This window comes from Macrosteles quadrilineatus, unplaced genomic scaffold, assembly GCF_028750875.1.
Source record: "Macrosteles quadrilineatus isolate MER2022 unplaced genomic scaffold, UCM_ALF_1.0 Scaffold_2__2_contigs__length_208266976, whole genome shotgun sequence".
In the NCBI taxonomy this organism is placed as follows: Eukaryota; Metazoa; Arthropoda; class Insecta; order Hemiptera; family Cicadellidae; genus Macrosteles; species Macrosteles quadrilineatus.
Genome location: NW_026542595.1, coordinates 41,014,897 through 41,040,172, shown reverse-complemented (window position 1 = coordinate 41,040,172; position 25,276 = coordinate 41,014,897). Strand labels below are relative to the sequence as shown.

Below are 25,276 nucleotides of genomic sequence, written 5' to 3'. Positions count from 1 at the left end.
GGGTACTGGGCTATACAGGGCCAGTACTGGGTTATACTGGGCCGGTAATGGGTTAGCCCAGGCGCATATTGAGCTGTGCGGCATGGTCCTGGCAGTGCAGCACAGCACAGGGCAGAATTGGGTAAAAAGTCTGTGTTGCACAGTTGATATCGCATATTGGGAAGCAGTGTCGTACAGTTCTTGTATAGGAGTGACACAATTTCTTGTGTGGACATGTTGTTAAATATTACGATTTGAGTTCCGAGTCAGATTCAGGTGCTGATCTAGATTTATTGTTACTTCTTCACCAGAGAAGAAGAAAAGAAGGCCGAAAAATTTGTAATGTTTAGTGATTTTTGTATTTTCTCCCAGAATTCATTCTTGTAATTACTCTTTATATAGCCTACTTACTACTGGCCTTGGGCGGAGGTGACAATCACCAATCCGGCCAAGGCCCAGATAGCTAATGTTACCGCCAACTGTTACAGGTATGTGTGCAGCTGTGACAGGACTGAGCTGGAGACGATGAGGGGTCTAACCCCGAAAGGGTCCAGTCTTGGATATTAGCAGGCGTAGTGAGTGGGTCACGGTTCGGCTGCTAAACTGCTAACTTTTTTGCTTTTCTTGTTTTAGTAATGGCTGAAAGTAAACGAACGGAATCATTACCCCAGGTGGGTACCTGCTCAAGCGGGGAATCCCACTCCTCCTTTTTGGAGGACAAGCCCATGGATTCTGGGGAGGGCAACGATCAGCTTTCCTTTAACAATGATAATGTTACTGTGCAGAACACCGCAATGGAGACGGAACCTGGGGAGATCTTGGACACGCCAGAGATCTTCTCGAGAAGTTCCTTAACAGCAAGAACTCCACCTAATTCATCAACTGATGTGCTTGAGCTTTGCCACAGGTTAGATGCGGACCTGAACAAGCCACTAAACACCAGCAGCGCTGGCGACTCTCCATCTCTGGCGGATGTTTCGTCCGACTCTGAGATCACTTTTACAGTTATGACCAAAACTGAGTATAATATGTCTGTTAGAGAAAGGAAAAAGGCTGAGGGCACGTGGATCCCTAACAGACAGTGGAGAAAGAGGAAGCGAGAGTCCTTGAGTTCTCCTGGGGAAGGTTCAGGCGTATCACCGATGCGTAGAACCGGATCCGATAGTAACCCTGGGTCGTCTCAAAATCCTCCTCATAAGAGAAATAAAAACTCTAATCAATCAGCAGATGGACTCGTTGCAGGAAAGGCCAGCTACAGAGATCAGCTTGTGGGTCACAAGTTGGCAGTAGCTCCAGCGGCCTATCCCGATGCGAGATTCTCTGTTGAGGAATGTGACTTGTTGCAGGACAAACTGATGGAGTTGGTGTTTGGTGATGACGGCGCCAACATTCCTCATCAGTTTGAAAAAATTTACCATGAGAAGGGTGCTCTTGTCGTAACTTGTGGTAATTCTGAAACAACTGACTGGCTAAAGAGGGTGGCACCGAAGCTAGCGCTGGGAAGTGAGGGGAGTATGGAGGTCATTGTAGCAGACTATAAGGATCTGTTGCGCACGACTAAAGTGCTCCTTCGCACTGACAGGCGCTTGGCCAAGGTCGAAGCCTCTAAAGTGTTTGTTCAGATTGAGCGGCAAAATCCTGGTGTCACGACAAAGGACTGGCGCGTCATTGGTGGGAAGAGGAAGGATGATCATCAGATTCTTGTTCTTGCTATTGATGAAATGAATGCGCAGGTTCTGAAAGATCGTGGCTGGATTATCTATCTGGGTCTGGGGAAAATACAGCTCAGAGTTATCTCTGGTGCTCCCTCTGATGACTCAGGTCCTTCAAGCGAACCTACAACACAGTAAGGCTGCCACGGCTGTGTTCTGTCTGAGCACGGTTAAGCAGTCCTTAGATTATGCCTTGATTCAGGAACCCTGGATCAATAACTTTAGAATTGCGGGGATGGGAACTATAAAGGGTGGCATCTTCTCTGCATCTGTACCACACCCTAGAACTTGCATTTGGGTTAAAGAGGGGCTAAAATGTAATCCAGTTCTAGAGCTTTGTTCGAGGGACGTAACAGTAATTAAGACTGTATGTACTAAATCCAACATAAAACTGCTGCTGGCCTCTGTTTACATGCCACAGGGCGACGATGGACTGTTCCCATCGGCCGAGGTCAGAAGATTGGTCGACCTCGCACACGAGTCTGGATCCGAACTCGTGATAGGCTGCGACTCCAATGCCCATAATACGGCCTGGGGATGCAGGGACACTAACAACCGAGGTAGGTCACTTCTAGAATACATAGCTTCTTGCGGCCTACTTGTTGCAAACGTAGGCTCAGAACCAACTTTTTTAAGCAGGATAGGCCAATCAGTAATTGATCTTACCCTGTGTTCGGCGGGTATGGCTGACAGGATTATTGACTGGTCAGTGTCCCTTGAGCCATCCCTGTCTGATCATAGGCACATTGTCTTCGGGTTGGGGAATTTCTGCGGCGAGGTTCGCTTATTCAGGAGCCCAGTTAAAACCGACTGGGCATCCTTCAGAGCTGATCTTCGGGGCAGAATTGCCTCAAACCTGAACACATCTCCTATAAACACAGTTGATGCGCTTGACGAGGCGGCAGATCGTCTAACTAGGTGCATAGTTACATCCTTTGAGGATAATTGTCCTTTGAGCAAGGGAAAGAGCAACAGGGCTAGTTGGTGGGGTCCTGAACTTGCCTCTCTTAGGAAGAGAGTAAGGGCCCACTTTAGGCAAGCAAAGATAACCAATAATTGGGATATATACCATACAACTCTCACAGAATATAACCATGCAGTACGTAAGGCCAAAAGGCTTTCATGGAAAAATTTTTGTGGAAATTTAGATAGTATCAAGGATACTTCTAGAATACATAAGGTACTTGTTAGAGACAGGCATGTTACTCTGGGTGCCGTTGAGGGACCGGATGGTGTAATGGCTTTTGAACCTACCGAAATACTAAAGGTTATGGTAAAAACTCATTTCCCTGGTTGTATTGTTTCTGAAGTGCAGCAGGAGGAGGTGAGTCCTGAGCGGCCTAACCTGGGCCGTCGTGCCACTCATTCTATGTGGAGCACTGCTTGCCGCATAGTCACCTTCAGCAAGGTAAGATGGGCTGTTGGCTTATTACGACCCTTCAAATCGCCGGGTCCTGATGAGGTAAGACCTGTTTGTTTGCAGGAGGGTCTTGATACAATTATACACCCACTCTGTAAACTTTTCAGAGCCAGCTTAGCCTTAGGACACATTCCCTTAGGGTGGTGTAATTCGCGTATCGCATTTATTCCTAAACCAGGAAGGGATAGTTACACTGACCCTAAGTCATTCAGACCCATTTCTCTATCTTCTTTCTTTCTTAAGATCCTAGAAAAGTTGGTCTCAAGATATATGATGGATACAGCTCTTAGGACACATCCTTTACATATTAATCAGCATGCGTATGTCTCAGGAAGATCATGCGAGACTGCGTTGCACCAACTTGTAAGCAAGATTGAGAAAGCTCTAGAGAGCAGTGAAGTGGCCCTGGGTGCCTTTCTCGATATTCAAGGTGCTTTTGATAATACTGGTACTCCAGCGATTCTTAATGCGGTGAGAGCAAGAGGTTTTCACGGTATAATATGTAGATGGATTGAATCCTTGCTTCTCAGTAGGAAGGTTAGGCTCTCACTCCATAATGATACGATCGAGGCAAGAACTACTCGAGGATGTCCTCAGGGGGGGGGGGGGTTCTTTCTCCTCTCCTTTGGAATTTGGTAGCAGACGACCTTATAAGGACCCTCAACGAAAGTGGGGTTTTTGCCTTAGGTTATGCTGATGATGTTGCAATCCTTGTGGTTGGAAAGTTCCACGGAACCATAACTGACCTTATGAATAGAGCTTTAAGGGTAGTGGACCGTTGGTGCCAGGAAGTTGGGCTCTCTATAAATCCCAGGAAAGTTGTAATGGTACCCTTCACAAGAAGGAGGAAACTGGATGACAGACGAAGAATTAAATTAATTGTTGAACTGATAACTGGTCATGGAAGATTCAGGAAACATCTACAACGGATGGGCTTATATGATGGTGAACCGATCTGTAGGTACTGTGATAGGTCAGAAGAGACGGCTGATCACTTACTCTTTGATTGTAACGAGCTCTCTGACGCTAGATCGATAACTCTTGGAAATATGGCTAGAGGTAGATATATTCCTGAGGATGAACTAATTGGAAAGCTACAGGCATTCATTGGGCGCCTCAACTTGTAGGTCAACAAGAAAGCAATTAAGTATCTGGGGTGCGCAATAATTCGATTTCGGATGAAGTGCTTTATGGTCTCGACCTGCCCCTGTTAGATAAGATAAGATAAGATAAGCCGACTTACTATGACTGGTAATGTGAAAACTGGATGAAAACGCACATTTCCTATTAATTATCCTCTAGATCCGTTGCAAAACACTAGTCAACCCGGCGCAGGTCAGCCCCCTGTGCAGCAATGCGGCACAGACACTTGTGACTCAACCACAAGTGCGTGCAGTCCACGTGCGGGACGGCACTGCCCTGCCCTGCGCTGTGCCATAATATGCGCGTGTCCTAGCTAACAAATGGTTTACAAAACACTGCCCTGCGCTGCGCTGCTCTGACTGCATCTCAATATGCGCCGGGCCTTAAACTGGGCCGGTACTGGGTTATCCCGGGCCAGTACTGGGTTATACTGGGCCGGTACTGAGTTATACTGGGCCAGTACTGGGTTATCCTGGGCCAGTACTGGTTTATACTGGGCCGGTACTGGGTTATACTGGGCCGGTACTGGGTAATACTGGGCTAGTACTGGGTTATACTGGGCCGGTACTGGGTTATACTGGGCCGGTAATGGGTTATTCTGGGCCGGTACTTGGTTATACTGGGCCAGTACTGGGTTAAACTGGGCCAGTACTGGGTTAAACTGGGCCAGTACTGGGTTATCCTGGGCCAGCACTGGGTTATACTGGGCCAGTACTGGGTTATCCTGAGCCGGTACTGGGTTATACTGGGCTGGTACCGGGTTATACTAGGCCAGTACTGGGTTATACTGGGCCGGTACTGGGTTATACTGGGCCAGTACTGGGTTATACTGGGCCGGTAATGGGTTATTCTGGGCCGGTACTTGGTTATACTGGGCCGGTACTGGGTTATCCTGGGCCAGTACTGGGTTATACTGGGCCAGTACTGGGCCGATACTGGGCCAGTACTGGGTTATTCTGGGCCGGTACTGGGTTATACTGGGCCAGTACTGAGTTATCCTGGGCCGGTACTGGGTTATACTGGGCCGGTACTAGGTTATACTAGACCAGTACTGGGTTATACTGGGCCAGTACTGGGTTCGGAGATAGGTTTTTTGGGCTAACCAGAGACACTGATAGAGCATGCTACACTGGCAATAAAAATTGTCTGTGTCCGTGATCCGCACTCCCCCCCCCCCCTCCATGCTCACTGTACAGTAAATCAGTCAGGTTAAAACTAGAAACGTCCTTGGACAAAATTCAGCGAGATAAGATGAGTGTGTTCACTCCCATAAGCTGCGACTAGTTTTACGTGCAACGCCCGTGGAATGTTAGTAGAGGATACACTGACAAACGTGTTCACGGACGTTTTTACTCTAGTCTGGCCTGCCCCATACACCTTAATGTATCTCTCAAACCCAACGGTAACGCCCATGGAAAAAAATTTAGCGAGATAAGATGAGTGTGGCCCCGGCCTAAGGCGGAATAAACTTGAATAAGTTCACGAACCAGCATGATTGGACAATGGAAACGGGGTTTTTCTTAAGAGATTTAAAAAAAACAACGATATATCGTTGCAAAGCACTGAAAGGGTTAAACTATGTAACTGCTTCTGGGTAGGTTGTTTTTTCTTTTTTCTACGCCAGAGGCATTTCACGAGAGAATGTTGAGTACAGGAAGCTGTATAATGGACAACATCTTGGCATACTCTTTAAATGGAGCCTCTTTGTGTTTCATATTTATAGTGTATTGCAAAGAACCTAGACCCCAGGGAAGAAGGCAATCAAAAGATGCCACTATTGCACTTTTATGGAATTAGCTTGTTTAGTAGTTTTGTTGATAAAACCCCCTTTACAATTCAGCAAAGAGCAGGCTTTTCATTCAGCCCAGAGAGTAAAAAATATAAATGCCATTCTGTACATTTCCAATTCTATGATGACTTACAAATTTTATCTTTAATCCTAAAGGACATATGACAGTCCAACTTTTAATTTAGAAATAGCATTACATTCTGGTTAACAAAGTATATAAATCGCAAGAATTAAAATATCAATAGAATACAAGGATCAAACAATCAAAATTAACACAGAAATGTGTACAATGAGAGCTCTTAGACCATAGTATTGGTTCATAAATAATTATGTAATAACAATTAGAGGTGTGCAAACCTGAGGTTTTCGATCGAGCCGAACTTGAATACAGCTTTTGGAAAATTGCTTGAGCCTCAACTTTTTTTGTATAGAACTTTTTACATAACAAATTCGGCTTAGTGACATAGTATAAGTTTATTTGACTCATTTTCTTTTCAAAATGCTATTTAATACTATTTGAAGAGTTGGATATACAGTGTGACAAAAAAGTCTGGAATTGGCTTGATATCTTTTTAATTAAATTTGTTAGAAAATTATATGTAAATTATATGTATGAAAACTACTTTTTGCAAGCATTACCATTTTTTTTACCCTCACCAGGGGACGGCCCATGAGGAGTAGGTACATAATCTTTAATGTAAGCATAAGTTGATATGCATGTAATTTTAAAGGTCTGGTCAAGTGGAGTTCATTGCCGGAAACCACGTCAAAAAAGGTTCATCCGTTACAAAGTGGCGGCAGTCCAAAGTTCTTGCAGAATATACCTGCAGAGGCTTAGTATTGGTAAATACTCATTGAGCCGGGAAATCTGAAACCCGTTTAAATTTGTTTTGAAGATTGAATTGAATAATATTAGTCTACGAGCTAGTTGACTTTAAAATACAGTTTCAGCTCTCAAGCTAATGTTTAATAAGAGTATTTACCAATAGTAAGGGCCTGTGCAGGTATATTCAACAAGAACTTTGGACAGCCCCCATTTTGTAACGGATGAACCTTTTTTGACGCCGTTTCCGGCAATGAACTCCACTTGACCAGACCTTTAAAACGATGTGCATATCAACCTATGCTTACATTAAAGATTATGTGTCTACTCCTCGTGGGTCGTCCCCTGGCAGAGGTAAAAAAATGATAATTCTTGAAAAAGTAGTTTTTATACATGTATGTTGATGTGAAAGGTTTGAATTTTCTAACGGATTTAGTTAAAAAGATATTAAACCGTTTCCAGACATTTTTGTCGCCCTGTATTTTTTTTGGTTCTAGGAAATATATATTTGGCCTTTTATACATATTTATATACAATTTAAATATCTAGTATATTGAATAGGAACTTTTCATAAGTCATAGCTTACATTTCTTTGTAAACACTTTTCATCATCGTCATCTGCGATCACAGCCAGATCGTTAACATATGCAATCGCAAGAACATAATCATCGTCACCCGCGAACGTGGCTAAATCCTGAATATATCCTGCGGTCATGGGAACATTGTCATCGTTTTTGGTAATCAAAGCAAAATTATGATTGTACACTATAATCGCAAAAAAATCATTGTCTCCCACCATCATAGAAAAATCCTTGACATCTCTTGGGGTGGACATCATCATCATCTTCTGCGATCACTTAAAAATCCTGGACACTTACCGCTTTAGAGTAGACATCATCTTCGTCTTCCGTGATAATGACAGTATAGTAAACAACTCTTGCAGTCATGAAGACATCTTTGTTGTCCCCTTTGATCGTGGAAGCGTTATTAATGTTGTCTGCAATCGGAAAAGGCGAGAATTTTTCTAATGTGCAACCTTTGCAGACGCAGTCTGTCATCAAAATAATATCGCAAAGTGAGAGGTCAACGGAAACTTAAATTTCCGATCTATTGCTTGATCAATCAAACTGTTGGGCTAGGCTAAGAACGAAAATCTAACCGCTTACACACCTCTGAGTAATAAGTAAGAACAGTAAAATAAATAAGACACCTGCATGATGGCTTGTATCTCATCCTGGTCAGAGTCAGGGCTAGGACTGGCACTAAGCACAGTCAGTAGAGACATCCAAGTTTCCTCAAACTGTGTACGACTGGTCCATCCTACCAATGATATCCTACAACAACATGTCACATGTCAAACCATACACCTAATTTATGGCTTAAAGGATCACACCCTGCTTGTACTGGCACTGTCAGTAGAGATATCCAAGTCTCCTTAAACTGTGTACAACTGGTTCATCCTCCTACCATTGATATCCTACAACAACATGTCATATGCTATTGCTAAATAATACACCTAAATGATGGCTTGGATCTCATCCGGTTACGACAGGCACTGTTAGTAGAGACTTCCAGCTCTCCTCTAAATGTCCACCTATGTCTGCTGAATATGTTGGTTGTTGGTGAAAGCCTTGATATTTAGCACAAAATAACTAAATACATTATGAGAATGTATCTAAATAAATGTACTGTTTCTTCACCCACCTGAACACTTGCTGTCTTAGCAAATCAATGTCATGAAGAGGTGGAGGAGCAGGTGGTGTAGCAGCTGTGGATGTAGGAGGCCAAGCATCAGGTGGGGTCACACTGTGCCACAACACTGGGGGACATCTACTGACACTTTGTACCATGCCTCTGTAACAAACAGTCAAAATATAGAATATCTAACAAGCCATGAAAATAAAATTCTATGACAATCCCAGGTTAACAATTTTCCCGCTATTCCAAACTAACTGGGACCAAAGCCTGTTCGGATTAGCAAGAATTTGGAATAGACGGATTTTGCTAACATCCCAAATAGCACATAGCTATTGCTAACTTTAGCAATAGCAGTATTGCGAGCTTCAGCTAAAGCTCCTTCAGTGTTTGCGGTAATACTTCACCCTTTTTCCAAAATGTTCAGTACCATTAATTTTTTTTTTAATTTGTGGCATCATTGCAAGCTTTTTCAACATTTGCAACATTAACAACAAAAACAAACTGTCACAAAATTTTGCAACAAAATTTGCAAAATTTGTAACATTACTAACTAGATTTGACAAAGTTTGTGGTGACATATTAGGTTTTGTACTAATGTTTAAAACAAATCAAAATAACTTGGTCATCATCTCCTGCAAGCACTGCATCACCATTAGCCTATTATGTACCTGATGGAGTTGATGATGAAGGGTGGTATGTGAGACAGTGGCTGTGGAACATTCTCCAGCCATGAGACTAGAGCTGCTACCTGGAGACACGTGTGAGACACGACTACAGTCTCTACTTCAGGGGAATTATCTTCATCTTCACCTGCAAACACCAGCTGATAAATAATTGCAGGTCATTTCCACTTACTTAAAATGCTCAAAATTCTGAATAATTGTTCCATTAACAGTAGGCCTAAATTATTAAATAATAACTTGTGAGATCTTGTTACTTATCAACAATAGACAATATTCTTTATTAACAATAACATATTCGTTGAGAATAGTACAGCGTCATATTTACAATTTAACATATCACCTTATTGAACAGATTAAAAGTATTTAACCAAATAGTATTTCGTCATTACAGCATAGTTTTTAACAACACTAATAAATGCTTATCTGCATTAGCTTCATTCAAACTGATTTGTAAACTTTATTTAGAACAACATAGGTTTGTACAGGTTACATACATGCAAAAGGGAATAAGCATGCCTGACAGATCATTTGCTGTACGACAGAAAACATGTGCATATAAGGACTCTTTTAGTCTGTTTACAAGGTAATGAATACCAAAACTAAAATTAAAAAAAGCTAAAATAGATACAACTGTTTAACTTAATTTAACATAATGTCAAAGTCAGATGAATTTCATATTTAAAATGTTACATTACATGATACAAGTCAAACATAACTCACCGTTTAAATAATTTCCTTGGTTAGGCTTTGGTAAAGTAAAGTTATTGCCATCTTCAATCCTTACCATGAAATCAAGTTGTGAATTTCCTTAAACAAGGTTATACAACTAATAAAAAAATCATACAGATTAAGGTTGATAAAGGCTAATTTTAATTCCTAACCCCTATTGGACCAGTTATGAAGTTTTAATATTATTTCTGTGTTTCGTTATTGGAAATGTTTATGAAGTTTTTGTGTCAAACTGTTTTAGTCTACAAAATAAAATTACAGTAGAACCCTCATATTCGACCATAATGGGACCGGGCCATGGTCGGGACGGCCAAAAGGTCGGATATCGGGAGGAGTTTAATTTGCAGTCCCAGAGGACTTCGGTAATCATCTCCCGCGACGGCAGCAACACCCTTGGGCGTAAAGTCTAGTCCTCACATGGCGATTTGTCTCTGGAAACATTGTCAGCCAACTGTCCCCGTAGTGTTGCCATTTGTATCCAGCAATGTCTCCAGATAGTCAGCCAACTGTTTACCGACTGTCGGCAGACAGATTTTTGTGTTTATGGAGACAAAAAATAGTGTTTTCTGTTTCTCATACAAATGGGAAACACCAAGACAAGAGACACAACTTTTGTCTCAAGTCTGCATGTGTGGACGTGTCTGGAGAATGCATACAACCTGAAGGTGTTCAACATTTAGCCCATTTAGTTGGACTGCAACGCGGTAATATTACGATTTATGAGTGGTGTTAAAAGAGCTGAATTTAGTATCTTTAAAGTTTTGGAATTATTTTTTGTTAATTTATATTATTATATGACATTTTATTGAATTGTTCATCTCTTCAAGCTTGAAAATCTTAGGCCCAACAAAGCCTAGCAAAACTTCAAAAACCGGTAGGAGTCAGCCTAGCGAAGTTCCCAAATCCTGCACCATCTCGAAGTGTCAGATAGAAGATTGTGACCATAGTACGACTTTAATCATCTCTTGTACATAGAAATACATTGAATAGTGTCAACAGTTGCATGTAATAGTTATTTTATACATTACATAAAAAAATTCACATACTAAATATTTTGTACAACAAAACAAAGGTAAAGCCAAACAAAATTACTAAAACTGAACACAATAAAACAAAAAAATAGTATGTTTATTTATGTTTAACACTCAACTATTGAACTCTTCAAAAGAATAAATAGCCTTGCTGATGAAAATTTTTTTAAATTTATTTTTAAATATTGTTTTGAAAGTCTCTGACTTAATTTTTTTTGGGTGGTTATTAAAAAATTTTGATACCGCATACATGGGGTTTTCTCAAAAAATTTCAGACTATGGTGGTCTTTTCCTTTACTGATAACCATAAATTTTCATTATATTTTCTGATTAAAATGTTTTTTTTAACATAAGTTTCAGAATCTAAATTGCACATAATTCTAACAGCTTTCTTTTGCTTTTACACCTCTAAGACCTGGACCAAGGACCCATTTACTTTTTCGTTTTGAGGTCCCTAGAGGCCAAAAAAACACCATCCGTTCAAATTCATATATATATGTGTGTGTCCGTTAGCACGATAACTCGAGCAAAAATGATCTGATTGTGATGAAATTTGGTATAAACGTGTAAATCTACATTTACTAGAACGAGTCGCAAACCAGCACGATCGAACTATGAGAACGGGGGTTTTATGGGGTAAAAATTGGTTTCCAATTTTTGGTACAAAAACCATCAAATGTAGAAATTTCTTTCCTTCTTTCATTTTGTAAAGCTTAAAAAACAAATAATTTAGTATATTATGTGTCTAATGGTTACCGAGAAAATTAAAAAAAAAATGTAAATTAAAAATCCCCATGTTATTTTTATGGAGAATAAGTAAACAGTTGTAGTTTGCTTGTTTATGAATACATTCTGATCAATTCTGGAAGATTTTATTTTACAAAACTATTAACATTTTACAAATAAAATCCCTTTTTTACCCTTCCTGTTGCAGCAAACCTAAGTAGGTAGTCATTAAACTAATTCTATTTAAATAGGGAATAAATGTGATATTTATAAGGAGACATTTTAGTATAAATCAAATCAGGCAAATGGAAATTCGCTTAGTCTGCAGGTTTGCTGTGGCGGGGTGTATTTTAGATATAGAATAGAATTCAAATTGTAATCACTAGTTGCACCATAAAGTGAAATCCTGAAAGATATACTTGCATGGATGTATGAAAAATAAATAACTTTTAGAGTTTGTTTTTCACATTAAGGTTTCAATCTAGATAAAGCATATAATCCTGATGTGATTTTGACAAGTAACTTTTCAACGTGAGAGTCCCATTTCAGAGATTTATCTATTTCTAGTCCTAAGAATTTAATGTTGTCCTTACTTGGAATTTCTGTGTTTTTGAGTTTGATGGTTGATTTATTTTGGTCCCCTGATTCTCGAGTTTGAAAGCTGATAAAATTTGTCTCATAAAGCTGATAAAATTTGTCTCATAAAGCTGATAAAATTTGTCTCATAAAGCTGATAAAATATGAAGCCCACAAGGATATAAACACGTCCTCCTCAGTCGCCATACCAACAAACACTGGCTGGCTAGTGTGGACGCAAAACACATCGGAAACTTGTATCCAAAACTATGTTGACAGACTGTCGGCAGACAATCTGTCGGCAGACTGTCCACCAACAGTTGGCCGATAGTCGGCTCCAAGTGTGGATTAGGCTTAACTTGCTGTCTCCGTGACTTCGGTAATGGTCTCCCATGACTGCAACAACACCCGTTATCGGCGACTGTGGTGATTGTCTGCCACAATTGGTCTTTCGGTCAACCGATCGTGCTAGGCGTTATCACCCCAGACAGGAAACAGGTAGAATGTCGGACACCAGGTCGGATATCCCGAGGAGTTCGGATACGAAGGGTTCTACTGTACAACAAATCCAATGCATTAACAAAAACTACACAACTGGACCTACTAGTGGTTAATTCAACATTAATTTAACGTTACAAACCAAATTTATTAATAGCACAATTATTCAACTAACTACAGGATTGTTCGCTGCAAATAATGAAAAAAACTATATAAACAGTTTATAAAAATAACTGATATGCAAACTATAATATTCACAGCTAAATATCCACCACCAATTCTAGTTGAAACCAGGAGAAAGAAAACAGCTGCAAAAGTTTAATAGAAGAATAAGCATAACATTATGTACAAAATAATATCAGAGTATGATCTATAATAAATGCATGCTGAGGTATAATCTTTAAGAGACAGACAATAATGCTGTACCTTGTTGCCTAGGCATGATAAGGTTGTTCCGAGTAGAAAAATAGACAAGGCGAGCCAAAGCAGAGGTCAGAGAACCCAAGTGGGTAACAGACAACAATCCAGGAACCTTTTCCAGTTGCAGCACATCTACAGCACATTCCAGGCAGTTATGGATGAGGCTAGGGCACTGAGATGACTTTCTCAACATCCAATGTACTACCTGTAGCAAACATGTGAATATTTAAACAACAATCCAAACACCTCATCCAGTTGCAGCATATCTACAGCACATTCCAGGCAGTTATGGATGAGGCTAGGGCACTGAGATGACTTTCTCAACATCCAATGTACTACCTGTAGCAAACATGTGAATACTTAAACAACAATCCAGACACCTCCTCCAGTTGCAGCACATCTACAGCACATTCCAGGCAGTTGTTGATGAGGCTAGGGCACTGAGATGACTTTCTCAACATCCAATGTACTACCTGTAGCAAACATGTGAATACTTAAACAACAATCCAGACACCTCCTCCAGTTGCAGCACATCTACAGCACATTCCAGGCAGTTGTTGATGAGGCTAGGGCACTGAGATGACTTTCTCAACATCCAATGTACTACCTGTAGCAAACATGTGATTCAAATGGTCATTTGCCTATTGGGTCTGATGATGATTGGAGTGTCTAATCAAAATCAATCACCACTTACCATCTTTTATGTATATTTACTGTCTTGTGAGTAACAGTATAAGCGTAAATATTTGTTTGAAGTGTTACAAGATGTTTCTTTCAGTTACTTTCCAAAAAATATTAAGGTGAAGGATCATAAAACAGATTTGTTACTGACTACGATCAGCTGTTTCTTTGACTAAAATAATATTTTAAAAAGCCAAATAAAGGCAGCTTGGGTCCAATGAACCCACCTCAGTACAGAGGACACCGAAGGTAACCAGGTCTTGAGCTGCAGGTGAGGGATCACAGCCTGTGGTTCTGGTGGACGCCAGATATGCCACTACCGCTGGCACCAACTTCACTAGAGTGTCCACAAACTTGGCGTCACCAAACAGCTCATTCAGCCTCTCCGTGTACTTGGTCTCCTTGGGGAATGCCAGCCTTCCCACTGGACTGTACACCTACAATGAACAAAGCTTAAAGAACGCTATGTAGACTTGTATTTTAATAACATTTAATATAAGTTAGATAATTACTTCAAACAGATAATAATGAATAATGCACTCAGATTATTGAGATTTCATCTAATTGGTACTTTCGTATTATACAGAGGCCACCCTTATACAGCGCGCTGCGGCGATTAGGTTAGGTTGGATCATCTGGTATCGTTTGCTTCATAACGAAATGTGGAAAGTCCTACAAACATATTTTATGATAGATAACCAAACCATCTAATTTACATAAATTTTCATAGTTCAACTATTTAGGGTTGGATTACACAGCAAGTCATTTTTCACATTCTCTTGATTTGGTACCACCACTATAAACATTTTAGCAACAGAATACTTTTTAAAACTTAGGATAGTAAGTCTCTAGTTGGGATTCAATACAAGTTGTTTTTGAATTGAAAAACTATAATAGAACAGGAAAACCGTATAATAACATCAATATCCCTTTCAAAACGTAAAAAGTGCCATTGGTGTGAAAAACACACAAAATAAAATTAAAATTAATATCTTTACTTTGCTTAGCTTTCTATACAGGGTGGTAAAAAAGTCCCAGGACAGTTAAATATTTTAAAAAATAATGCAGATAGAGCTACAATACTTGGTACAAAGTTACAGGGCATAAAACTCTATTTTAACACATATTCAGTGATCCAACAACTCTTCAGGGGGACGGCCCACAAGGAGTCGGAAGAAAATCTTAAATGGAAGCATATGTCATTATGCACAGCACATCAAATTAAAGGTCTTTTTTAGTAGAATTCAATGCTGCAAACCACACTTCAAAAGGTTGATCCTGGCCAAAATGACAGTTGTTCAAAGATTCATTCAATTTACATTGCTATTATACGCTTACTCCTCAGGGGGCACATCCCTAGGAATCGGAAGAAAATTGTTAACGTAAGCATAGGTCGATATGCACATCAAATTAAAGGTCTTCACTAGTAGATTACAATGCCGTAAATTCAAGGTCAAAAGAATGCCTGAGTAAAAAATGGCAGTCGTTCAAAGATTCAAAATGGCGGATTCATGAAATCTTTGAACATCTGCCATTTTGCGCAGGATCAACCTTTTGAACTGCGGTTTGCGGCATTGTATTCTACTAAAAAATACCTTTAATTTGATGTGCATATTGACCTATGCTTCCATTTAAGATTTTCTTCCGACTCCTTGTGGGCCGTCCCCCTGAAGAGTTATTGGATCACTGAATATGTGTTAAAATAGAGTTTAATGCCCTGTAACTTTGTACCAAGTATTGTAGCTCTATCTACATTATTTTTTAAAATATTTAACTGTCCTGGGACTTTTTTACCACCCTGTATAATTGGCTGGGTGGTTTGTAAGAAAGAGTACAATTTATCTTAGTTTGAAGTTGAAATGTTGATGAAGGATTGTTGCCACACACCTGGTGCACCCTGGGTAGGAGAGTGTGTAGATGGTGTAGATGCTGCAGTAGAGTGGTCCTGGCAGCAAGGTGTAGAGGAGACAGATGCTCACTCAATGTCTTGGGTGTCTTGCGCTCCTAACACAACAGATATAAGAACCAATCAAAGGACAAGTGTAGTTTATCAAACATTTTTATTTCTTACTTTTGTTCCCAGCACCTGGAGCAATTATTTATATGGGGTCCAACCTTGTGTTTTATCTCCTAAAATAAAATACCCGGGCGCACAAAACCTGCAGACTAAGCCACCTGCATTTCCACATACCCGGCTCAAATCTCAATAACATTACTTATAAGTTTTAATGAGTACTTAGGTTTGCTGTTACAGGCAAGGTCTGTTTTTATTAAAATGTTGATAGCTTAGTATGAAATAAATATGTCCATAAATAAGAAAACCACAACAGATAATTTATTCTCCCCCATGTCTTAAGAATGCCTTAACCGTTAGGCACACAACAATGCTTCAGCTTACTAAATTCTTCTAAATTCTTCTTCTGTTATTTTAAGCTCTAGAAAATTGTTAGTAAAGAAATTGGAAAATTTTATGTTTTGAGGGTCAAAAATGGGAAAAACCCATGTAAGTTTACTCGTTTGTACCAAATTTCATAAATTATCTTTTATAAAATGCTATCTTTCTTACTTGAGTTATCGCGCTAACAGACACATTTACATATGAATTTGAACAGATGGTGCATTTGGCCTCTGGGTATATCGAGAGAGAAAAATAAATCGGTCCCAGGTCTGGATCTTACTATGAGACCTACGGTAATAGCTTATTTCCTATATGGGAAATTTGCTAAAACTGGAGATGATAAGGACTTTTATACCTTGTAAAAAAATATATGTCTTTATACCTTATAGTCTACATACATAATGTAGTCCTACAACATGAGAAATGTTAACAAACCTGCATTGTAAGTTGAGTTCCAAGGATGAAACAGTGTTGCAAAATGCAGTTGTTAAATTGCTGGCATCTCATTACAGACACAATGTCGTCATAGTCCAGCTGACTCAGCAGTTGGCTGCATTGCTGAGCACTCTCCACCTGACAACACCTGCACCATGCGTTACTAGCTTGTACCCACAGCTACAATCGCGAGGTTACAACCATACATATCATACAACCAACAGCGTACAACAATGTAAGCCAAAACAGGTGACACAACTGTATGCTTGGCAGTTTCTAAATCCGCTCTACGGTAATAGCTTATTCCCTATTGATTTATACCTCAAAATTGGGCCTTATGAAAATAACTTTTGATAATTTTTGTGTTTTTTAATAAATTTAGGATCACAAGGAACATTTTGAGATGCTACATGTCAGGTCAGTGTATTAAAACACCTTTTTTTTTGTCCTAGGACGCTAGGCACGAGCCTGGGATTGTTTTTCACATTAACTTCAGGCTAGACCTAGGGGTTGCGGCATTATCACTTAGATAAAATCCATTGGTGACATGGCGGGGATCGAACCCGGGACCTCACGGACTGAAGTCCCACGCTCTAACCACTACGCCAGCTCGCTCCCCCAATTAATTAAAACACCCTTAAAGTTGGATCAGCATACATTTCATTTTATAAATGCATTTCTAAATAAAAGTTTCAAATTATATATTGAAAGATATAATGACACAATATTTGAAACAACACTATTTGTATGAATGGCCTACCTCAGTCGCACTTGAGTAAGGAACCAAGCCTTGTCCAGGCAGATGGACTGGATGTTGGTAGTGTTGACATTGCGGCCCTGTTCACATGGAAGAGTCATGTCGTAGTGAGTGGTCGCTAACTTGTTGAGCAAACTGACCAGTCCACTGTGTCTGCAGCATTCATGGACACATTAGCACCAGGCTCGATGGCAAACGTTATTAACCCTACATTGGACGTTTGAACTTAAAAAAACCATAAGGCACTCAAGTAGGGTTCCAGGGGGGGGGGGATCTATTTACATCAAACGGAACACTTTTTTTTGTAATTTTGGGCACAAATACTGATTTTGTGGCCTGGTTAATTTGTGACAGAGGTACTGACCTCTGTCACAAATAAAAAGTTGTAATGCCATTAATACCATCATAATTTATTTTATTATTATTTTACTACAAAAAAGTTTGTTTCTTTCTCATCGTCTCTCTCCTTTAAGCCCCCCCCCCCCCATATTTGTTCCTCTTCATTGCATTCCCTTTTCTCACTTCTTTTGCAAACAACTCTAGAACAAATACCCCACTTGGTTTGGTAACGGTTTAATATTGTGCTTTTGGCATTTATATAAGTTTTTTTTTTTATATTCGTATTCCATTTTGATGTAACAAAACCAATTTGCTTTTTATCATGATCCTTATCTTTGTACATCACTGAAATGCAATGCAATTAAGTGCAAATATGTTATTGTTATTCCTCTGGGAAAACAATACACTACCGGTACTGAAGCAAACCACGGCTCACACTGGGGAGCAAGAGGAATGGACAGAAAACTAAATCCAGTTCATAGGAATAGGCACATGAGGTACAGCAACAGAGGCATGACCAAGAAGATATTAATTTATGTACTAAAAAATATAAAATACACAGAGGAAACCTTTGCATAGCGTTTCATGTAGGGTTGAATCAATAGTGGTTTAAATAATGGGGTTTTCAAAGTTGAGTAGAATGAATTGCATAATAGTTTTTTCAGGTTTGCTCAACACTAACAGTGCAGATGACCTAACAAGAACTTACTAAAATCATGTTTGTCTGTGTCCTCATTTTGAAAATAGGTACAAACTTATTCTTTAACAACTTTCTTAAGTTCATAGATTTTAAAACTTTATTATGTACCTAAAGGGATGCCATCTACTTACTTGGTAGCCAATCGTGAGTTTTTGGTAGTTATCAGTCTCAATAAGTTAAGCAGATCATCATGATCCAACATTTTCACAACCTCTTCTCTCTCCAAGATCAGAAGATATTCTACTCTCCTGAAAACAGGCAAGATTAGACCACATGCTAGGTCATGCTCATGCTAGACCTCAAACATAGGTTAGTATTGAATATAAAGTTAAACCACTATGTTTTATTATTATGATAAAATTAAATTTAAGAAGATTCATTTTTAATTACTATTGATAACCATATTAGGTAAAGTAATTAGGTTTGGTTGGCAGTAGAAGTCCATAAATTTACTGTGTTGTCCTAGCTTAAGACTACACCTCGCCAAAATGGTGGTGTACATACCACGCATAGGGAGGAATACATAAAAAATAAATTATTGGCAAATGTTAACAAAGGTTCTTCAAAAGCTTTGAAAGTATTTTTACACTCATGCTGTACACTATACTAACGAGCAGGCGAGTGCTGAAGCACGCCGGGCCAGCACTAGGTGAGGATGTTGCAGCAGCATGGTGAGTATAGTCAGCACGGAGCCTGAGTCATCCAGACTGACAGAGAACAGTAGGTCCAGGATCTTGCTGACTAGCCATGGCTAAACACCACCAATCAATCAGTCAAATGTCACCATTCAAGCCAGAGTTATAAGAAATTACCATAAAACTATTTTATTTTTGTAAAACTGAGTTCTTTTAAAATAGGCATTTTTTTATACCTGCGTGTCTGCAGAAATAAATAATAGTTTGAAAGCTTAAAAAAGGTGGAAAAACTTTATTTAGTTTGTTGTTTATTTCATAATACCAGTGGTTGTAGTGATGTTTTGCAGTACCCTATCTTATGCACATCAATCTAAGAACTTGCTTACTTTTTATAATCAGAAATCCTCTGAAGGTAAAAAAAATCATTTCGAGCATATTTTTTTAATAGGGTCTGTCATGTATCTCTTTCTTTAAATGTTAAAATATTTTGTATTCCAAACCTCAGTACAGCTAAATAAATAGATATTTTAACTCAAAGTTAAATTACATAGAAGCATAGGCTTTTAGAGAATCACCAGCTTTTATGACAGGGAAGAGGCAAGATTGGAAAAAATAAAAAACTAAACAACAGATAAAGATCATACTATTTTAAAACAGGTACCTAAAACAAAACAATGGATTTTCAGTCCTTATTGTTAGTGTTATATGGGTAAAGGTTGGTTACTTACAGTAGGGTTGTTGGCAGCGACAGTTGCCAGTGGGGGTAGCAGTAGTCCAGCAGTGGCAGGATTGTTCTTACAGGCTTCAAGCAACTCATACACGGGGGGCTCTGTATACAGAGACAACAACGAAGGGAAATGACGTCCAAGCAGCCAGGCGCTGTCCTCTACAAGCCTAGCTGAGCTCTGTAACAAACAGGAGATAACAGTAAAAGCCTGCTAGTTTGGCATCTGATAGTCCGGCACTTTTGATAATCAATCATTGGTTTACAGGTCTAAATACATATTTCATGCTGTTTTTAAACAGATAAGTGTGGGAAAAATTGGCAGAGTAGGAAGTGATCATAGACATCAGGAACGATCGGCAGACGTTGGGAGCGATCGATAGATGTCAGGAGCTTTTGGTAGAGTTGGAGAGGCAAGAGTGATTGGTAGATGTTAGGAGCAATGGCTCTTGATCGAGAGATATCAGGAGCAATCGGTAGACATTGGTAGTGATCGGTAGACATCAGGAGCAGTTGGTAGATGTCAGGAGCATTTGGTAGACGTCGGTAGTGATCCATAGACGTCTGGAGCAATCGCTAGACTTAGGTATTCATCCTAGTCTCACAAATGAATAGTGTTATAGGACTATGAAATTCTATAAGATACATCATTATAAGATGCAGACTATAAAATTCCACAGATATTTTACAAGATGTTCAGTAATCCGTCATTTTCAATAATTCGACACCGCCAAAGTCACAATCGTGCTCGATTATTAAGTGTCCACTGAAACACAGAAGTGCCCTTTTCAGTGAAGTGATTTATGTGATTAAGATTAATTGATCAATTAATCAATTATCAGATAATTGACAATTAAAGATATTTTAGAAAAATTCTGTTTATTGTTTAGGCTATATAAGATCAATTTAAATTTATTTTTATTTTTTTTATACACCAAAACCTGCTTTTACCACACCTCTTAAGCACTCACTGAGCCAATATCACTTTTGTGGGTGTAATATAAAGAGTAAATTTCCTTTGATTACAGCAAAAAAATTAAATAAATAAACTGCAACTTTCTCAGTTTGCAAGTTTTTTCTGGTGGGGGGTTTTCAGTTTAAGTAATTTTTATAGGTCTCTAAGAAATGTTTTCTATAGTGATGGTTATACTTACTGCAATAAAATCGCAAAACACGATAAGGCTGCCTCTGTGAACCACGTCCAAATTCAAACATGAATGTTTGAAGTTATTGATGTCCACACTGAAAAACCCATTGAAAATTAGTTAAGAAATGGTGTACAATGTTGAAAATTATAGTAATGAGCATCCACAATCGGATTTAATTTTGGATGTTTTACAAATCACTGATCTATAATCCTGCTGAGAGTAAGTATTATTAGAACCTTCAATTGAATATTTAATGCTATCTGGCTGCCTTGTGAACCTCATTTAAACCTATTGAAATACAATGGCCGTATGGACTTTTACTACAGTAGTGAGAGATTGAATGTTTGGAGGTGTTGTTACAAAAACATTGACAATCTGTCATGAACTGGTAAGGTTTTTTTATTATGATATTCTGTACTAAATGCACTATTTTTACCAGATTCTTTTTGATATTGAAAAAGGAAACGTAAATACCTGTTTATTCCAACAAGCGTAGACCAGAAAGCTTTATCACAATGTCCAATACCAGCGAAGGCTAGTAGACGACACCAAAGTACCACTACTAGAGGACATCGTGGTGCCAGACTGACAAACATCTTACTCAGCTGAGTTATGTTGGCGGCCTCTGTTTGTGCCATTAGTGCTACTAACCCTGCTGCAATAACCTGATGACTACCTACAACAAATTTATAGCAACAAAGTTAGAAGGGTTATGATTACCAAAAGAAATGTCAACATAGCTTATTTGAGAACAAGAAATATAAGGTACTTTGGTATTATCCGAAAGCCACTTATTTTAGATGGATTTTTTTACCGGAGATCAAAAATAACTACATAATTATAAAGAACATATTTTAATTGACTTACTATCCAAATTTGACATGATTACGATTAGCGGCCTTTGAGTTCTGCCTACCAGAAGGCAGCGATATCAGCGAGGATGGAGTTTATTTGTACATTACAAATCCGATAATATCAAGAAATGGGTTCATGTTGAAACTGCATTTTTTCATTGTAGTAGGCCCAGGAACTCATCTAAGGTGTACACTGGATGGTCCTGTAGATACTTTTGAAGTTCTTTCTTGAGGATTTTTCCAGTCAGAGTTTGGAGATTATTTGGTAACAGATTATTCAGTTTGCATCCGATGTATGAAGGAGTTTTCTCAAAGAGAGCTTTCCGTTGTTGGGGAAGGATGGATCACATCTTTTTTGACTTGGTCATACCATCTTAATTTAGGCCTACCCAACGGTCGTCTACCTGTAGGTACGGCCACACAAACCTCCTTCAGTCTTGTGCCATCCTGTCTCCGAAGTACATGGCCTAGCCAACTAATTCTTTTGGCTTTTATAAGCACTATTATATCAGGCTCTTTATATAGGGCACGCAGCTCTCTATTTTTCCTAATGCACCAAACTCCTTATTCATAAATTGGGCTGAATATTTTACGAAGTACCTTATTTTCAAACACCATCAAACATTCTTCATTTCTTTTGGAGAGGACCCATGTTTCACTTCCATACAATAACACTGGCTGTATAATGGTCTTGTATAATCTTAATTTTGAGCATCTTGATAAAAGTTTCGATGACAAAAGTTTTGTACAGGCCCCAAGGCTCTTATTGGCATTTGCTAGTTTACTTTGTATCTCATGATCTTCAGAATTTAAACTATTGACAGTAACTCCTAAATATTTAAAGCTCTCCACACAATTATTTGAATAGTTTATATACTGTATTGCTAAAAATATACTAACTTGATTTAAGCAAATGACAGCAACAGAGCAAGAAGTGGGCCAGCAAGTATTGTAGGTAGGAGGCTGAAGATGGGTCTCCATAGGAACAGAAGGTGGCTGAGTGTAACTGAGTGGTAAGGCACAGCAATGTTCTGAGCAGCAATCTATACAACAGGCAAGATTCACTAAAATATTAAGTATTTACAAATGGGTAAAAAATCCTGAATAACTAAACTACACCAATTCTTTACAAAGGTTTAATGGGGCGGTAAATCAGGTATTAAAATAATTTAATAAATCTTTGTTCCTCCACAAGTAATACAGTCATTTACAATATAACTAATACCCCCGCCACAGCAAACCTGCTGTAAGCGAGTTTCCATTGACCTGGCTCGATTTATACTAAAATAAACCCTAAAATGGTTAGATTTATTTCCTATTTAAATAACTTTAATTTTAAGAAGTACTTAGGATTGCTGCTACAGGGAAGATATTGAGGTGTTTTTTGTTTTTTTTAGGAATGTTGACACGATCCCAAATGACGATCGCATCTCTACCGAGACAGTAACATATACGTACGGGTGTTGCCGCGACTTTGACGATCATCGATCCATACCGATTATATCTAGTAATTTTCCAGTAGAGGAACTACTTTTAATAGTCACTAGTGTTTTTCCAGATGGAGGATTAACATTAAAAAAGAATGATTTATTTTACTGATAGAACTGGTAAAACAACCAGCATAGTGTGGATAAGGCTTGTCGCAGTTTGTGTGTTTGTTCAGTTAATCTTGCTTAGGTTTTGTTAGATTATATGTTAAATTCATGAGGTCTGACATAACACACACCTGGCAAAGACAGTCTGAGGTGGGTCGTTGAGGTTAGCGGCTGTAGCATTGAGAGGATCATCACTCTGTTCACGCACACACAGCTTCAGATCCTCCAGTCTAGCCAAAAAACTGTCCTCCTCATCTCTACCTATGATGTACAACAGCATCGCCAACATTGTGCTTAGGCTGCGGCTGCTGTACTCTATCTCCTGGAATAACAAAAAGCATGGAATAGTTTGAGAGCTCTTGACTATCTATTCTCAAAAAGCTAGAGCAACAGATAAAATTATTTTTTCGGAAGGTAAAATTATTGATTGTAGTCAGTCATCATACTGTGATTTCAGGCTGTTTTTGGCAATTATTAAACAAATGTTAAGTTTCCAGTCCTTACAAAATTCACGTTAAATTCACAGATTTTTCCCGGTCATCAAAATTTACGTACAATTCCCGGTTTCCCCGGTTCCAAGGTTGGCTGGACACCCTGCATCCATCCCAACTGATTTATCATACTAATGTGGTTAACTGTACCAATGTTCTAATGGAACAATGCCTATTCTAAACAATAATATTGTTAATTACTGCAACAATGCTTACCTTCAAATCTTAAGGTCGCTCTTTCAATTCGAAGAGAGATTGTTTCCAGACCCAGATGCCATTTGTCACTATGCTATGAGTTAAGGATACTATCTAACAAAGGTTGACGTTAGATAGTAATAAGTCTAGGATTCAGACCGTTGCCTTTTATTTAAAAACGTAAAGAATTCCATTAGTGTAGACAACACAGAAAATAAAATAAATCTTTTTAACTGATAAATAAAGGACACATATTCGAGGACTTACAAAAAGTTGTGAGGTAAACAGAACCCGCAATACAGGATCAGGCGGACTGAGTGTGCGAGGTAGCAAACTATTGAGAAGATTCAGCAAGGCAACAATAGCTTCAGCTGAGTCTAATCTGACTCTTCCCTGCGCCAGAAGTGGCATCAGCACATCGGCAGTCTGGTGAGACCAACGCTTGCTCTCCTCCCCACCTCGCTCAGCTATCAAGATCTGACTCAGCAAACTCAGCACCTATACACAACATTACATTGTAAATAACCAACATTACCACATCAGCAATCTGGTGAGACCAACGCTTGCTCTCCTTACTTTGGCTAGCTATCAACATCTGACTCAGCAAACTCAGTGAGGTTAGAGTTTTGTATACTGAGTGTATTCGGATACAGGTAAGGTTCATGGTGGTTGTATGACCTTTCAGCGTCCTATGACCTGCAGGGGAATGGTGGGGAACTGCTGGGACATCCTGGCATCATCATCTGTTTGTATCAATGACCTATAGTTCGCTGGTCTGGTGACCCACAGTCAATGTCAAAAGCGCTGCTGAAATACTGCTGGGCGTACATAAGCTTGTATGCTGATCAGTGACTGTTCTTTTGGATCTTTTGCTACTTTATGTATTTTGTCATTTCAAGGGTGAGAGAGAGTCAGATGTGAGGGACTCTGGGTGTGCTCACCCACCCAGCATTACCTTGAAGTGAGAGGTGAATCTCTTCTGAGGATGAACTACAATCAGATAAAGGTTTGAAACTCATTTTCTTTACTGTAAGGATTCCGTAATTAGATGAATAGTGGTAAAGTAATACTTCCAAAAGGTAAGCTGAATTGGTTAA

At 39.1% G+C, this 25,276-nt stretch overlaps 1 protein-coding gene across 1 annotated transcript in view; it reads right to left on the bottom strand.

Annotated features, from left to right (window-relative positions):
• Positions 1–25,276, bottom strand: part of LOC128984105 (huntingtin-like) — a 118,138-nt gene that overhangs the window by 38,377 nt on the left and 54,485 nt on the right. Inside the window, exons 28-45 of the mRNA XM_054403390.1 lie at positions 24,447–24,677; positions 23,625–23,815; positions 22,799–22,941; positions 21,519–21,720; positions 21,051–21,138; positions 19,901–20,077; positions 19,149–19,288; positions 18,669–18,785; positions 17,502–17,651; positions 16,742–16,889; positions 15,796–15,912; positions 14,136–14,345; positions 13,712–13,834; positions 13,234–13,432; positions 9,968–10,054; positions 9,233–9,374; positions 8,571–8,720; positions 8,077–8,200 (exon numbers count right to left, since the gene is read on the bottom strand). Of these exons, the coding sequence (XP_054259365.1) occupies positions 8,077–8,200; positions 8,571–8,720; positions 9,233–9,374; positions 9,968–10,054; positions 13,234–13,432; positions 13,712–13,834; positions 14,136–14,345; positions 15,796–15,912; positions 16,742–16,889; positions 17,502–17,651; positions 18,669–18,785; positions 19,149–19,288; positions 19,901–20,077; positions 21,051–21,138; positions 21,519–21,720; positions 22,799–22,941; positions 23,625–23,815; positions 24,447–24,677 (2,739 nt within the window). The remainder of the gene's footprint in view (positions 1–8,076; positions 8,201–8,570; positions 8,721–9,232; positions 9,375–9,967; positions 10,055–13,233; positions 13,433–13,711; positions 13,835–14,135; positions 14,346–15,795; positions 15,913–16,741; positions 16,890–17,501; positions 17,652–18,668; positions 18,786–19,148; positions 19,289–19,900; positions 20,078–21,050; positions 21,139–21,518; positions 21,721–22,798; positions 22,942–23,624; positions 23,816–24,446; positions 24,678–25,276) is intronic.